A 16,755-nucleotide genomic window follows, 5' to 3' on the forward strand; every position below is an offset into this window, starting at 1 on the left:
CACGCTAGAGCTAGCATGAACAACACCACATAAAGCAGTTAAATGGATTTATAAAATAAGCCAGATTAATTTCAGACACAGTATATAGTGAGTGCATAATGTAAGAATAAATGTACGAATCAAGGGAAACACATTGCATTTATTTGCTTTGTGCTGCAGCTGTGCTGACTAATAATTCCCCACTACACTCTATAATCGAGTAACTAGCAACCAGGTGGTCTGCTGGCAGCAGAAGATTCAGAATTAAACGCCCTTCCCTTGCACTTTAAGAGCCCATATGCTGTGTTTAGGGTCCTCTGCTCCACTGAGCATGATGATTGACTACTTAAAATAATTCACAAGAAAGAAACCCACGAAGCTGAAGACTTCTTTTCTGGGGGTTTTTTTATTAATTTTGACTGTGCCGACAAAATGATGAGTGATTACAATGGACTGTGTCTCCCTTAACATTCAGTCTCTTACTATCATGCTGATGACTAACACAGATATCTGTTTGAGTTATGGAAGGTCACTTAAGTATCCCACATTGAGGGGAAGTGAATCAGGGGAAGTCGACGCAAGTTTATTAAACCACTATCATGTGTGCAAATATGAATAAAGAATTTTACATAGCATACTGGGGTTTTCAAGGATGCTGAACTTTCAGTGTGATGCAGCAACCTTTGAACGGGCCACACAAGAAATGCATGACAACCTGTACGTTTAAGCACCTGCTTGCTGAACTCTGAACGAGCAGTTTAACACGTCACTGGTCATTCTACTGGGAAGTGCTCCCCAGCAACAAGCAACAATGGGACATAACAAGCATAGCAAAACTCCATTCAAATGTCTGCTGACCATGTGATCGGCACAATAAGTAATATCCTGTTTTGTTCTACGCTGTTGCCAGTTCATGAGAGAAAGCTGAAACGGACATCTTTAGAGAAATGATGTAAAAGACACACGTCCATTAAATGGATCACATGCATAGTTGACTGGATTTTTTAAGACTTCATATCTATTCATTGGTTTTAAATCAGCTTTGTGTAGATTCATGCATTAAAACTCAGTTTAACCTCAGTTTAAACTCAGTCTAACTGAAGTGTTTAGTTAGCATGTAAGGACTCATATGTAATCAGAAAGACTCACAAATTATTGTTCAGTAATGAACTCTGACCACTGCAGGAAACAAAACAATGTCTCGTGTCTTTCAGTAGAGCAATTAAACATCTTTCTGGTAGTTTTAGTGATGCAAAACAATCTGCACTTTAAGCTTTGGTCTTTTGAGTAGATAAACCAACAACTGCCTGTCTGCAGACTGCCGGAGTAGATAAACCAGTAGCCGTCTGGAGTAACCAAACCCACCTGTCTGACTGGCACGTAAGGCTGACGTCAAACATAGGTCACGTCTGCCACTATCAGCTGAGGCATACTCCATCCTAGCAAGAATTTGAGAAATCTAACTTCCTATCACATTTAATCAATCATATGACAGTGACGGGGGAAAAAAGAATTATCCGAGCATCTAACATTAGATGCTGTGTAAATGTGCTTCTTTGCTTTGTCTTAAGAATATGAAAATTGACTAATCAGCGGTTTAGGATGGTTGGTCAATCAAACAAATGGTTAAAATGTGTTTTATAACAAAACGTTATGTTCTTTCTTACGAGTACAAACTTAGTTTTGACATATGACAAGCGATACAATCCTTAGTGAAACCTAAAATTCACTTGTATTTCATTAAAATGCAAAAAATTTAAAAAAATCCAAGAGAAAACAAAACTACCTGCTGTTTCCAAGTGCAATGAAGCCTAAAGTCTTGTGCACCACTGACTCCCACTCTCTTCCTAAATGCAAAGTTTAAATGTTCTGAAACAATGAGGCCGGTCTGTTTAATTCTCCTTCGTTTATTTAGAGTTATAACAAATTTCATAAGGTGCGAGAGCCTAATATACCCAACTCTATTAAATCTCCCACAACATCATTGCCAAGAACTCTTTGCTCAAAGTGCAGAACTTCATCTCAAGAAATTCTCTGACTCAGCGCTCACAAACAATCAGGAACTGATTAACTACACTCAGGTCTCTCCCATCTCCAGAACCCTCTGTCTACTTTTAACTAAGCTATATTTGTATTTTTAAGGACAAAAACCAAACAACCAGATGTTTTCTATTATAGAAGTTACAAAACATGGTCAGCAACAAATCTGACAAGCCAGAAAGTGGAAGCAATCTACATTTAATGTAAAAAGATCAAGTACAGATTTTCTCTCAATCTATTTGATGGCTTGCCAAGAATTTTGATCAGTACATTGTACAAGATAAATTATAATAATTTTCCCACCTTTGCTTCATATTTAACTACTCTTCCACACAGGGATAGAAATGGAACCATGCTTAAAAAAAACAACTAAAAACAACAAGCCAGCATCCTGATAATTATAGTAATAAATAATAAAGTGTTTAGATCAAAGCTAGTACGGAGCCCAGGCAATGTAGTTTAAAGCCTTTGCAAGAATCAAACCAGTGACACTTTATGTGGGTTTATGTATTATTGTTTTGTTTGAGTGTGTGGGGGCTTTTTTAAACATATATAACTTGCATGTGTCTCCTTTATGGTAGTCTACCTGCCTCTCTGTACACCACATTAGGACTTTAAGCAAATTTATGTATAAAAATGCAAAATGCTACATCATCTACGAAACTGCTACTGCAGAAACATTAAATCTGTGCACAGCAGGTTTCCCCCCTCAAACATCCCTTCAGTATTTACACTTTAAACATGTTGCTGCATCTTTTAACAACAACAAGCTGATTTTATCTGGGCAGGTGGGAGGTAAACTGACTATTTGACTTATAGTGTGCCCTTACATCAACTTTTTTTTCTCCTCTTGTCTGTTTATCAGACTGTACATCACAGAACAGTGTGTGTGTGTGTGTGTGTGTGTGTGTGTGTGTGTGTGTGTGTGTGTGTGTGTTTGTTTTTCGTTTTAGGAGGACAATTTTCAAGACAAATCAAAGAGCTATGAGGACCCTCTGTTACAGGAGGACATTTTGCTGTCCTCATAAAATTGACCTTTTAAAATGGTTTCTGGGCATGTTTTAATACCCAAAAAGTGTTTTTCTCAAAAGTCTTTGTAAACCAAAAACTTGACATATGTTGTATATTTGTGTGTCCGCCACTGCCCCCTGTCGGTTGGAGTTGTCCCTGCATGCCGCACACACAAGCGCGGGAAATTATACACGAGCGCGGGACATTATACACATGGCGCGAAATTGGAAGCTGCGCATGCGCATTTTAACATTACCCATTTAGACCATTGATATTTACATCAATGATTTAGACTGACTGATTGGGCGCTTCTTATTCATCCATCAATTTTGGCAGAGTTTTGACACGCTTTGGAGAAAAGGTAAGAAGGTAATTATAAAACTTTTAAAAGACGGGCGTTCTGACAGACACAGTGCTTCAGAGTAGGCACAGCCGTGGTGAGGCGGCAGGTGAGGGAACGACGAGGTACGGTGGAAAGCATACGGCGGAGAGCGCACCGCGGGGACCGGACCACAACGAGGTGAGGACGGCGGAGCGGGCCGGAGCACGCGGAACGGTTCACGGAGGTCACAGCAACACGCGGGGCGGGGATTCCCGGACTGTCCCAGGGTTATTTTTACCCTGGCCTAATCTCATCACTTGTTTCAAGGTAAGAAATTACACAAGTGTGTGATGTTTCACTGAGTTTGAAAGAAGGCCTTTTTCACGACAAGATCACTTGTTTAATGTAAAATGGCTGCTACTGCTATTAGATGATCTTTGCCCAAATACCAAGGAAACATTGGAAGGCAAATACAAATAAACTCTTGTAGATTTATGAAATTAAATTGAGACAGTATTGGTGTCACTCTGCACACATGTTTATAAAATATTGTAAAAAAAACATTCGTTTTGCTCTTATAGTTGTGTTGATGAAGCACATGATTCCTGAGAGATCTAAAGCTTAGTTTGACAGACAGGTTTAGGCTAAGTCAGAGTTAGGCTTTAGTTAAATTAGGACATTTAAGTATCTTTAATATCTGCAAGTGCATGCTTTCTGTTAAAACAACTCAGACATCAGCCTTGTCTGTGTCTGTTATGTGAATGTAATGAAAGCATAGAACTCAATTGAAACAGTTTCAGTATCCATGCTATTAGTGAAATAAGAAAAATTGGGTGGAGCATGTCAGAAACTTGACTTAATCAACACAGGTGGAACACAGTCAAGTTAATCTGCACAAATACAGCCTCGCCCCCATCCATTTATCTGTTAATCAGAATCCCTCCAGCACTCATCACCAAACTAAAATAACCTTAAACTAATAATACGCTAACATGGGGGGGGGGGGGGTGCTTCTCATTCAGCTTTACTAATGCCCTTGTAAGCATAAAGGCTTGAAGTTTTGATGTTGTTTACATTTTTATCTTGATTTCCTTAGCAAATCATGTCACGGAGAACCACTCCCCTTCAGGATGCCATTAATCACATCCTTGCAAGAAGAGACAAGAATTCAATGTTAGAAATCAAATTTATTAATTCAGTTAAAGGTGAGTGACTTTGACACACTGCAGGCTAGACTGAGGGGTTACACATCACCAGTGGTGACCTGTACAAACATCAATATAAATTAAAATCTAAGGTATTTTAATAATAATTTAGTTATTAGCGAGCCTGGCTATTTATGTTTTCTGCACTTGGACATGTTTTCTTTATTATATATGTAGAATTGAAAAAAGCACAACATTGCATACTTGCAATTTACAGATATACATATTTAATGAATTGATTATTTGCAGTGCTGCCACGCCTGTGTCTCTAATATGGTTGTGTCTTCAGGTCGTGGCATCTTCACTTTAGCCAATTTCAAACAAGGAGACTTCGTGGTCGAGTATAGAGGGGAGCTTATTGATGCAACTGAAGCTGAACACAGACGTAACCTGTACCCCAGCGCATGTTCAGTCTTCATGTTTGAATTCATATGGAAGCAGAAGACTTTGTGGTAAATTCAAAATGACTGAATGTTTACATTTCTATTGCAAGGTCAGGATTTCTGAAGCAAACATCTCATATTGCTCTTTAACGAGTCCTTACCTCTAGTACCCGGCCCCGTCAGTCCCCAGAATCTATAGAAGGGGGAGTGACGGACCCGTGGAATAGCAGGATCTCATTCTTACTGAGGCTCCGTCATTTCCCGGTGACCCTGTGGTCCCCGGGAACTCGCAGTACTGGGGACTGACGGGACTCCCACATATGCTGAGGGCCCGTTAGTCCCCGTATTCAGCCTGTGTGTGCCTTCTCTAATACACACTCACGGGCGTAATGTACGGGGTTAGAGGGGTAATAATATAAGCCTACATTTTACAGCTAAGACAGTGTGCTCACGCTGCTGTGAAGATTTAAAATATAATCTAGAGATAGAGAAAATAATAAGAGAAAATTCAAATGGCCAGGGCTGAATGAGCGGCCCTGTGTCTGTGCGCATTTGGCACATGTGGACACGGAGACTCGTGCACTGTTATACTGTGTCCAAAACTACTGTATAATATGTACAATGCCAAAATAGTACATGTCAAGTGTTCTCTGTCTGTGAGGTAGGTAGATGGATGGCTTGATGGATAGGTGAAAAACCTTTCAACACAAAAAATAAAGAACATTTCATTAATCATTCAGATAAATTAAATGCATTATACAGAAGACAAATGAAATAACAAAAATATACACTTCAGTAAAGCCTCTTTTGTCTAAACTATCATTTATCCTAGTTTTAGTTTCACATTCATTAGTTTTTGAATCAGAGGTGAGTAATTTCAAACAACGAAGATGAAATAAACTGGTCTACCTTGCATTTTTTACACTTTCTGTAACAATTACATTTTTAAAGTATACATTTTAGAGTTTACAAATATTTTAATAAAGACTTTAACCAAGGATTTTCTTTTACAAAGAATTATTTTCCTTAAATTAAACCAAACATATTTACACTAGTTTTAAGATTTAACCAAGGATTTGGGGTAATTGCTTTTAGTATTAATTAACATAAGTGTGGGAAACACTATCTACATAAACAGTTTATTCAAACTTAAACATTTATTTTAATATCAATATAATTTTTTAAACTTAAATGCAGTAACTATTTCCCAAAGCATAAATACATTTCCACAATTGAGCTTCCATAGTTCCCAAACATAAGCAGCAAATATGAGTCCAAGCTTACCGATAGCCCGTCTAACTCAAAGTCTTCCTCAAAGTGGATTGTGCTTGGTTTGCTGTCCTCTCAGCATGTCACGCTCAGGTCAAACGACTGCTGCATGCATTTTAAGGTCTACTAGGCACGCCCGCCCTTGATTGCTCTAATTCAACTCACCTGGCGGAGCAGTGCGCACCAGGCTGCGCTTAGCTGTAGATTGCACAAGGTCTAATCAGCGGCCACGCGCAAGCAGCAGCACAGAGCAGGTAGTGGGCAAGAGGAGGAAGAGAAGAGTAACAGCCACAGCCACACCTACACCTACTAGGTCAGCGCGACAGTACAACAAAACCACGTTTAAGCTCTAAGCACAAGTAGAAGCGCAAACACTTATCTCAGTCAGAAAGCAACGCGTCCTTGACTGATGGACCCTCTTTAACTTATCAACTATGCATTTAACAACTAAACTTGTATTGGATGTTGTGTTTGTGTTGGTGCTTAAAAATTATAGTATAGTTCATAGGCGTGTCACTATAAATGTTTGTTTAATGTATGTTTCCAAATTTGCAGTATTGATGGAGCACTTGAAGATGGGTCATTTGGGCGACTAGTAAACGATGAACACAGGACACCAAATTGCAGAATGAAGTTGATTGAAGCAGAAGGGAAGCCACATCTCTGCCTTTTTGCACTGAAGGAAATTGCGGCAGGAAGTGAAATTACTTATGACTATGGTGGGAAAGAATGGCCCTGGCGGAAAAAGGTGGGTCATTTAAAAAAAAATTTCCCCCTATGAATTGTTGTTTAAAACCTACATATCTAGATGTCACAATTAGGGCTGCAACTAACGATTATTTCAATAATCGATTAGTTGTCGATTAATCGATTAGTTGTTTCAGCCCTAGTCACAATATTTAAATGTCCTCTTGGTGGTATTCAATCTGGTTTAACTAAATCTTGAATTTGTATGACTTTCCCAAGTGATGATTGCAAGCTTATCTGTTTTGTGTCCCCTCCACAAGTGTGTTTTACTGAGTGGCCACACACTGGAGGTGAAACAGTGAAAGCATCAGTTTGAGCTCAGATGTCATTATGAGGCTGATGGCCAGTGTCCTTGTAAACCTTGGGTTTTTCTGTGTCAGACATATACATGCACCTTTTACTCACAGTCACTTTAGCTTCTTAGTATTGTCTTACTTTGGCTTCACTTAACTAGGTAAGGGTTAATCACTCTGTTTCCTTGCAGTTAGGGTGAAAGTTAGAACTGTATTTAACTGAAGGTGAAACAGAAAATGCTTAACTATGTGTGTGTGTCTGACACAGACAAACTCAAGGTATGTGAGAACACTGTCCTGACATCTGAGCTCAAACTGAGTCTTTCATTGTTTCATCTCCAGTGTTTGGCATACTCAGAAAAACACACGGGTTGAGGGGACACTGGTTAGAAAAGACCACTTGTAGTGGATTAAATACATTTCCACTGTAGCTGCCAGATGTTTACAATATTTGTTCTACTTTTCATACCCAGCTAAAGATCGCAAGCATCCCTTCTGGTCAACAGTGTGTTGCAGAGCCTATTGCCCATGACGTGGAGCACCATGTGATCTCTACAGACTCATTCACAGGTGAGTCCCTGCTTGAGTAAGCACTACCTGTTAAACCCTGGGGTCTTGCAAAGCACTATGCCTCCATGTCTTGTGTTCTCTTCTACAGACAGAGAATTAAGAGCAGAGTGTCAGTCATCTAGACCTACAGCAGACAACTCTGAACATGAGGTTAGCATGGATTCATCTGTTTACTAAAGATTGTATCAATGTGTAGTTTGGTAAATAGTGTGGTTTGTAAAGATCATGTTTATCAATTGATTACAATTATACTGCATGTGCAGTCTTTAAATCATTGTAAGTACAGGTAGTCATCATTTAACATTGCATTTCCCTCTCAACATCATTTGGGTGTTTTAAGGTTTGACTGAGAGTGTCCCTCTTGATCAGATGGACACTGTACCATTGATGCTTGTTCATCTTTGCATCTTTTTAGGTGCATTCTGTTGGAGGTCAGCGTGGCACTTCTTCTCTGAAAGAGTTAATTGGTGAAGTTGGTGTCCAGTATCAGGAGTTGTCACCCCAAGCGTTCTCAGAAGAACTTACCAGTGGTCAGTTTTGAGTAAATGTTGTTAACTTCTGGCAATGCATGACATGCCTGAAGGTTTGCTGCATGAAAAATGTGCCAGTATTGGGACATTTCTGATGATTCTATAGTGTCTTGATGGATATTTTGAGTAGAATTGTAACAGTCAGGGATGTGAATTGATTGCGTTATGCGTAGATGTGTTTTTTTTTGACTTAACGAAAGTCAAGCACTGAATCTCCTTGTGTTCCCTTGTACAGAGAGCAAATCGAAAGAGGTGCCACAATCATCCAGAGCTGTGCCTAACGACTCTGCTTGTGAGGTGAGTTGAAATTGACCTTTGTTTTAAAATTGACCAATGGTTAGAAGTGTTATGGTGTTTACATGAAACTCCATTTTGAGTATTTTAGCAAACATCTGGCAGCGGTGGTGGAAATGTCCTCTATTTAGAACAGGAGGTCTTTTCTAACCACAGTGTCCCCTTAACAAGTGTGTTTTACTGAGTGGCCACACACTGGAGGTGAAACAGTGAAAGCATCAGTTTGAGCTCGGATGTCATTATGAGGCTGATGGCCAGTGTCCTTGTAAACCTTGGGTTTTTCTGTGTCAGACATATACATGCACCTTTTACTCACAGTCACTTTAGCTTCTTAGTATTGTCTTACTTTGGCTTCACTTAACTAGGTAAGGGTTAATCACTCTGTTTCCTTGCAGTTAGGGTGAGAGTTAGAACTGTATTTAACTGAAGGTGAAACAGAAAATGCTTAACTATGTGTGTGTGTCTGACACAGACAAACTCAAGGTATGTGAGAACACTGTCCTGACATCTGAGCTCAAACTGAGTCTTTCATTGTTTCATCTCCAGTGTTTGGCATACTCAGAAAAACACACGGGTTGAGGGGACACTGGTTAGAAAAGACCACTTGTAGTGGATTAAATACATTTCCACTGTAGCTGCCAGATGTTTACAATATTTGTTCTACTTTTCATACCCAGCTAAAGATCGCAAGCATCCCTTCTGGTCAACAGTGTGTTGCAGAGCCTATTGCCCATGACGTGGAGCACCATGTGATCTCTACAGACTCATTCACAGGTGAGTCCCTGCTTGAGTAAGCACTACCTGTTAAACCCTGGGGTCTTGCAAAGCACTATGCCTCCATGTCTTGTGTTCTCTTCTACAGACAGAGAATTAAGAGCAGAGTGTCAGTCATCTAGACCTACAGCAGACAACTCTGAACATGAGGTTAGCATGGATTCATCTGTTTACTAAAGATTGTATCAATGTGTAGTTTGGTAAATAGTGTGGTTTGTAAAGATCATGTTTATCAATTGATTACAATTATACTGCATGTGCAGTCTTTAAATCATTGTAAGTACAGGTAGTCATCATTTAACATTGCATTTCCCTCTCAACATCATTTGGGTGTTTTAAGGTTTGACTGAGAGTGTCCCTCTTGATCAGATGGACACTGTACCATTGATGCTTGTTCATCTTTGCATCTTTTTAGGTGCATTCTGTTGGAGGTCAGCGTGGCACTTCTTCTCTGAAAGAGTTAATTGGTGAAGTTGGTGTCCAGTATCAGGAGTTGTCACCCCAAGCGTTCTCAGAAGAACTTACCAGTGGTCAGTTTTGAGTAAATGTTGTTAACTTCTGGCAATGCATGACATGCCTGAAGGTTTGCTGCATGAAAAATGTGCCAGTATTGGGACATTTCTGATGATTCTATAGTGTCTTGATGGATATTTTGAGTAGAATTGTAACAGTCAGGGATGTGAATTGATTGCGTTATGCGTAGATGTGTTTTTTTTGACTTAACGAAAGTCAAGCACTGAATCTCCTTGTGTTCCCTTGTACAGAGAGCAAATCGAAAGAGGTGCCACAATCATCCAGAGCTGTGCCTAACGACTCTGCTTGTGAGGTGAGTTGAAATTGACCTTTGTTTTAAAATTGACCAATGGTTAGAAGTGTTATGGTGTTTACACGAAACTCCATTTTGAGTATTTTAGCAAACATCTGGCAGCGGTGGTGGAAATGTCCTCTATTTAGAACAGGAGGTCTTTTCTAACCACAGTGTCCCCTTAACAAGTGTGTTTTACTGAGTGGCCACACACTGGAGGTGAAACAGTGAAAGCATCAGTTTGAGCTCGGATGTCATTATGAGGCTGATGGCCAGTGTCCTTGTAAACCTTGGGTTTTTCTGTGTCAGACATATACATGCACCTTTTACTCACAGTCACTTTAGCTTCTTAGTATTGTCTTACTTTGGCTTCACTTAACTAGGTAAGGGTTAATCACTCTGTTTCCTTGCAGTTAGGGTGAGAGTTAGAACTGTATTTAACTGAAGGTGAAACAGAAAATGCTTAACTATGTGTGTGTGTCTGACACAGACAAACTCAAGGTATGTGAGAACACTGTCCTGACATCTGAGCTCAAACTGAGTCTTTCATTGTTTCATCTCCAGTGTTTGGCATACTCAGAAAAACACACGGGTTGAGGGGACACTGGTTAGAAAAGACCACTTGTAGTGGATTAAATACATTTCCACTGTAGCTGCCAGATGTTTACAATATTTGTTCTACTTTTCATACCCAGCTAAAGATCGCAAGCATCCCTTCTGGTCAACAGTGTGTTGCAGAGCCTATTGCCTGTTTGGCATACTCAGAAAAACACACGGGTTGAGGGGACACTGGTTAGAAAAGACCACTTGTAGTGGATTAAATACATTTCCACTGTAGCTGCCAGATGTTTACAATATTTGTTCTACTTTTCATACCCAGCTAAAGATCGCAAGCATCCCTTCTGGTCAACAGTGTGTTGCAGAGCCTATTGCCCATGACGTGGAGCACCATGTGATCTCTACAGACTCATTCACAGGTGAGTCCCTGCTTGAGTAAGCACTACCTGTTAAACCCTGGGGTCTTGCAAAGCACTATGTCTCCATGTCTTGTGTTCTCTTCTACAGACAGAGAATTAAGAGCAGAGTGTCAGTCATCTAGACCTACAGCAGACAACTCTGAACATGAGGTTAGCATGGATTCATCTGTTTACTAAAGATTGTATCAATGTGTAGTTTGGTAAATAGTGTGGTTTGTAAAGATCATGTTTATCAATTGATTACAATTATACTGCATGTGCAGTCTTTAAATCATTGTAAGTACAGGTAGTCATCATTTAACATTGCATTTCCCTCTCAACATCATTTGGGTGTTTTAAGGTTTGACTGAGAGTGTCCCTCTTGATCAGATGGACACTGTACCATTGATGCTTGTTCATCTTTGCATCTTTTTAGGTGCATTCTGTTGGAGGTCAGCGTGGCACTTCTTCTCTGAAAGAGTTAATTGGTGAAGTTGGTGTCCAGTATCAGGAGTTGTCACCCCAAGCGTTCTCAGAAGAACTTACCAGTGGTCAGTTTTGAGTAAATGTTGTTAACTTCTGGCAATGCATGACATGCCTGAAGGTTTGCTGCATGAAAAATGTGCCAGTATTGGGACATTTCTGATGATTCTATAGTGTCTTGATGGATATTTTGAGTAGAATTGTAACAGTCAGGGATGTGAATTGATTGCGTTATGCGTAGATGTGTTTTTTTTGACTTAACGAAAGTCAAGCACTGAATCTCCTTATGTTCCCTTGTACAGAGAGCAAATCGAAAGAGGTGCCACAATCATCCAGAGCTGTGCCTAACGACTCTGCTTGTGAGGTGAGTTGAAATTGACCTTTGTTTTAAAATTGACCAATGGTTAGAAGTGTTATGGTGTTTACATGAAACTCCATTTTGAGTATTTTAGCAAACATCTGGCAGCGGTGGTGGAAATGTCCTCTATTTAGAACAGGAGGTCTTTTCTAACCACAGTGTCCCCTTAACAAGTGTGTTTTACTGAGTGGCCACACACTGGAGGTGAAACAGTGAAAGCATCAGTTTGAGCTCGGATGTCATTATGAGGCTGATGGCCAGTGTCCTTGTAAACCTTGGGTTTTTCTGTGTCAGACATATACATGCACCTTTTACTCACAGTCACTTTAGCTTCTTAGTATTTTACTTTTGCTTCATCTAAATAGATTCCCCTCTCTCTAACTCACAAATCTCAGGAATTGAATAGATATGCTTCACTATTTTATCTAAAAAGTAACTCCTATCTCCCTTTCAATCTCTCCTGAAGGATTGGTAGAAAATATGTAAAATGGTCAAACATTATTTTTAATTCGTCATAAAATATTTGGGTAACAATGTTTTATGTTTCATTTCATGTTTTTAATTTTTTCCAGTGTACAATTCATAGGCTGGTATTTGAATCGGTGAAACTTGACAAATGCGGGATATGCCATTCACCTTTGACAGCTATCAGATGGCACGGTCTAAGATGCAAGCGTAAGTGTATTATTTATCTTGTGTTAATTAATGCATTTTTTCACTATACCATAAGTTACCATGAGTCAGGTCTACATTTTCATATGTAAAGAATAAAAAAAATCACTTCAAAGTTTTATCAATTCAAACCATTGCAATGATACACAGTGTAATGGCAGATACTATCACATATCATGCATTTGAGTTTGTCTGCTTAGTGTGGCAGAGAACAGAGAACATACTGTAATAATGTATATTGCCCTCTTACTCTTTGTTGATTAGACTGTTGAACTTTACAACTTTAAATCTTTGTTTCACTCTTTCAACATCAAGCTCATATAAGCTAAATAAGCATCTCACCGCGCGCAAGGCATGCCGGTCCGGGTCAAGGGTCACGACTACCCAGCGTGCATCGTAAACAGTAAACACTGCCGCGTGTGATAGCGATATTGAATATTTTGAGCGTCCTAAAGTCAATGTTTTAAAAGAATTTGGTACGAAACGGGGATACAGTGCTGCTGGGAAGAGAAAGAAAGAATTCGTGGCCCTCGCTTGGGCGTTTTCACTACAAAAAGCCCCTATAGTTTTAACAAAACAGCAGGAGTGGGAGGCTATGCTACCTTGGATATAAGTCTCTGCTCGAGATCGAGACTGACAGTTGTCAGATGACAATTCCAGATCCCTTAGAGCTGAGGGAAGGTTGGTACAATGAATCAACAGCTGCAAATAAACTTTCACTTTCAAAGCCTCATATTCGGAGCCATCAGCCTCTGTGGTGCCCGGAGACGCTCGTGCGGGGTTTGGCCACTGACGTCTGGCAACCCTGGCACAGCACTTCCCCGTAGGCCTATATCCATGGATGTATTAAAAGAACCAAGCCTATATCTGACGGAGAAGTATAATTCAGCCTTTACATCGTGGGTAGTGGTGTACTCTGACCCGGCCGCGTCGTGCATGCGTACTGACAATGCTGATTTAGCTTATTTGTGATGTTACAATGCAAAAACCACAGTTCCTGATTTGATCTGTTATATAAAGATAAAGCAAAATGCACAAATGTTTAATTATATTTAAGAGAGTATCAACATGTATGAAGTAAACTGCCCTCAAGTCTGTTTGTCATTCTGTAATTACACATATACACACAAACTTGGAAGATGATGTTTGATGATAATAAACCCTTTGAGTAAACATTGCATCAAACTTGCAAACTTCTTACAATGTCAATATAGGAAGCCCAATAAGGTACTGGGTCTGATTAATCCAGACCTATTCCAATAGATCAATCAGGCAATTTGCAATACAAATGCTTGATGGTGTCTCTACACATTTTCAATGACTTTTTAGTAGAAGTCCTTTTCATCTCAATCCTTATTAATTAATGTAGGATAAACATTTTAGCTTTTCTGTTTCTCATTAGATCGTATGTATGTATGTATGTATGTCTGTCTGTCTGTCTGTCAATTAGTCTGTTTTTAAAATAACAATGTTTTATATCTCAAATCTGATGAAAAAATTTATTATTAGGATGATTCAGTATATCATATTCATAAGTTTAAAATGTGTCTTAAACTTAAAAAAAAAATCTGCTTTTTATTCTGAATTATGCGTTGGTTTTAAATTCACTTTATGCTTGTTTATATTTAGTGGTCTTCGTGAATATAATTTGTGATGTGTGGGATCGCTACTTTTTAAATTATAACTTAATGAATCATCGGTTGTTGTCTAATGCTGTGGTTTCTTTGTATTTGTAGAATGCCGTTGTGTGTGGCATAAGATCTGCCTCCAGACATCTTCAGAAGACTGGGATATGTCCGACGTAAGTGTACAGTGAAATTCAACCTGGAAAGACTCAGATACGGAGAAAGAATTAGACATGCTTTATTGAACATTAAATATTTGGCGGTCAGACCCCGGCGGGAAAACTGTTGATAAAAGCATTGCTGATTGAAGTAGGAGGTCTTCCGCTGGGGTCTGGACACTGGTGGTGGTATGGAGGCAGGGGGCAAGCATGGGGGTGCAGGGGTGGTGGAGGGATGCGAAAACGCTGAGAGGCCGAGCTATGGGTGAAAGAGCTTAAATGCCCGGATGCTGAATGGAGGCATAGGTGCGAGGGAGCTCCGGATTGGCTGCGCCGGAGTGAGCAGCTGAAGGGAGTTGAGATGATGATGATGATGATGATGGAGATGATGTGCAGGTGTTTCTCCCAGGTTGAATTTACGCAGGCTTCATTATAATATAGTTAATATTGACGTAGATGCAGTTCGTGAAGATTGCCACATGTTGCTTGCTCTTCCTTTTTCTTTCATCACAAAATTATAAGGATAATCAGTTTTGTAAGTGTTGTCTCAGATAGAGAATTGAAAGCAGAGAGATTTTGGACTGGATAGAGTGTAGAAGTTATGTGAGAGAGGCCAGAAATAAATAAACACATTGTAAAAATATTACTTAGATTTTATTATAATCCTTTGTAAAAAAAAAAAAACAAAAAAACAAACAGTTTCATACAATCTAGTCTCAAAGGTTTTACAAATTTTGATCTGTGGGGGTCATTGTGGGAGGGGCTCCGGGACCAGGTTAGGGCTGGTGTCTTAGTTTTTTTTGTTTTGTGTTTGTTTTTTTTGTTAATGTCATTGTTCAAAAAATATAAATTGGATATTAGAAATGGGACAAATATCAAAAAAGTACTGAATCGATCACAGATTGCAAATTGATCAAGCAGAATCAAAATACTTGCACAAAATACATATCTGCTGCACATTTTCTTCTTTAAATCAGGAGGTATTTCTTAGTACTTTTAAGACATCTAGAGACTTTGGTTTACGTCCCGAGCTCTGTGACGTGAACAATTTAGCATTTATCCTTCCCATGTTTATTTCTGTTATTTAATCTATGCTGTATCTACGAACAGGGTGATGTCTCATCTGATGAAGAATACATCCCAAATTCTGCATCAGATTCAGAAAGCTCAGGAACAGAGTTGTCTATTGAGTTACCTGGACCATCAAAAAACTCCCATGCTGCTAGCATGCCTGATTTATGCGTTACTTTTGCTGAAAAAGAACAGACCATGGATGTTAAGAACAACTTTGAGCACATTTTGAATGATCTTGAAACTACTGATGATCTTCATCCCGACCAAGAACCAGACAGCTCAGAGTCATGCCAGCAGAAAACAAAAGATGCATGTAGCGAAAAGAGTACTGTGGATATTAGCCAAAATGAATCCCCAACCAAGTCAACAAAATTAATCAAAAGCACAGTCAATTTTTGTTTTGTGTGTGGAAAACCTCAAACAAAATTTGCACGTCATCTGGAGACGCATGTAAATGAAAATGCTGAAGTCGCCCAGGTGCTTCAGTTACCCAAATCATCAAAGGACAGAAAAGTTCATCTTGAAAGGTTACGAAACCTTGGTAACTTCAAGCACAACTCTGCTGTTAAAACCACAGGATCAGGTTGTCTTAAAGTGAAAAGGATCTCAAAAAAGAGCAGCAGCAGCGCTGAGACATACGAGTACTGCTTATACTGTAAGGGTATGATATCCAGAAAAGAAGTTTCTCGGCATATGAAAAGATGTGCTTTAAGACCAGAGAATAATGCTGAAGAGAAGCTGAAAGATAGAGTCTTTGGTATAGCATCTACTCAATCCACAATGTCTCAGCCAATTTCAAGTGAACTCTACTCAGTACTGGGCAAGATGCACAAGGATGATGTGTCTAGTGCAATAAGGAATGATCATTATATTATGCAGTTGGCTCAGTCTCTTTTTAATAAGCATGGAAGTGACAGATCAAAGCATGAGTATATAAGACAGAAAGTAAGGGAACTTGGGAGATTACTTGTGACTTTACGTCACACAACAAGAATCCATAATATGGAAGAGGCAATAAAACCAGCCAACTTCTTTATTCTTACTAATGCTGTCAAGAGAGTTTCAGGTTTTGATACTGAAACCAGCACATTCAAAGCCCCAAGTTTGGCCCTGAAGCTTGGACATTCTCTCAGAAAAATAAGTGATATTATCATGTGTCGTGCTCTCATGGAAGAGGATCAAGAGGCGATCGATTCAATCAGGAGGT

The 16,755-nt window shown here is 39.4% G+C and overlaps 1 protein-coding gene and 1 long non-coding RNA gene across 4 annotated transcripts in view; one reads left to right on the forward strand and one right to left on the reverse strand.

The window, feature by feature from the left end:
* LOC146655367 (uncharacterized) overlaps window positions 1-16,755 on the reverse strand; it is a 97,312-nt gene that overhangs the window by 27,267 nt on the left and 53,290 nt on the right. The gene's annotated exons all lie outside the window — the stretch shown is intronic.
* LOC146655368 (uncharacterized) overlaps window positions 3,164-16,755 on the forward strand; it is a 19,011-nt gene continuing 5,419 nt past the window's right edge. Inside the window, exons 1-19 of the mRNA XM_085428586.1 lie at window positions 3,164-3,679; window positions 4,449-4,557; window positions 4,847-5,009; window positions 6,765-6,957; window positions 7,723-7,819; window positions 7,908-7,969; window positions 8,235-8,349; window positions 8,585-8,646; window positions 9,321-9,417; window positions 9,506-9,567; window positions 9,833-9,947; window positions 10,182-10,243; window positions 11,103-11,199; window positions 11,288-11,349; window positions 11,615-11,729; window positions 11,964-12,025; window positions 12,592-12,694; window positions 14,428-14,492; window positions 15,585-16,755. The exon at window positions 15,585-16,755 is cut by the window's right edge and continues 816 nt beyond it. Of these exons, the coding sequence (XP_085284712.1) occupies window positions 4,455-4,557; window positions 4,847-5,009; window positions 6,765-6,957; window positions 7,723-7,819; window positions 7,908-7,969; window positions 8,235-8,349; window positions 8,585-8,646; window positions 9,321-9,417; window positions 9,506-9,567; window positions 9,833-9,947; window positions 10,182-10,243; window positions 11,103-11,199; window positions 11,288-11,349; window positions 11,615-11,729; window positions 11,964-12,025; window positions 12,592-12,694; window positions 14,428-14,492; window positions 15,585-16,755 (2,806 nt within the window). The 5' untranslated portion in view covers window positions 3,164-3,679; window positions 4,449-4,454. The remainder of the gene's footprint in view (window positions 3,680-4,448; window positions 4,558-4,846; window positions 5,010-6,764; window positions 6,958-7,722; window positions 7,820-7,907; window positions 7,970-8,234; window positions 8,350-8,584; window positions 8,647-9,320; window positions 9,418-9,505; window positions 9,568-9,832; window positions 9,948-10,181; window positions 10,244-11,102; window positions 11,200-11,287; window positions 11,350-11,614; window positions 11,730-11,963; window positions 12,026-12,591; window positions 12,695-14,427; window positions 14,493-15,584) is intronic.

The sequence above is a fragment of the Rhamphochromis longiceps genome, linkage group LG13, assembly GCF_057381845.1.
Source record: "Rhamphochromis longiceps isolate RC_006_pf linkage group LG13, R_longiceps_female_GT1.1, whole genome shotgun sequence".
In the NCBI taxonomy this organism is placed as follows: domain Eukaryota; kingdom Metazoa; phylum Chordata; class Actinopteri; order Cichliformes; family Cichlidae; genus Rhamphochromis; species Rhamphochromis longiceps.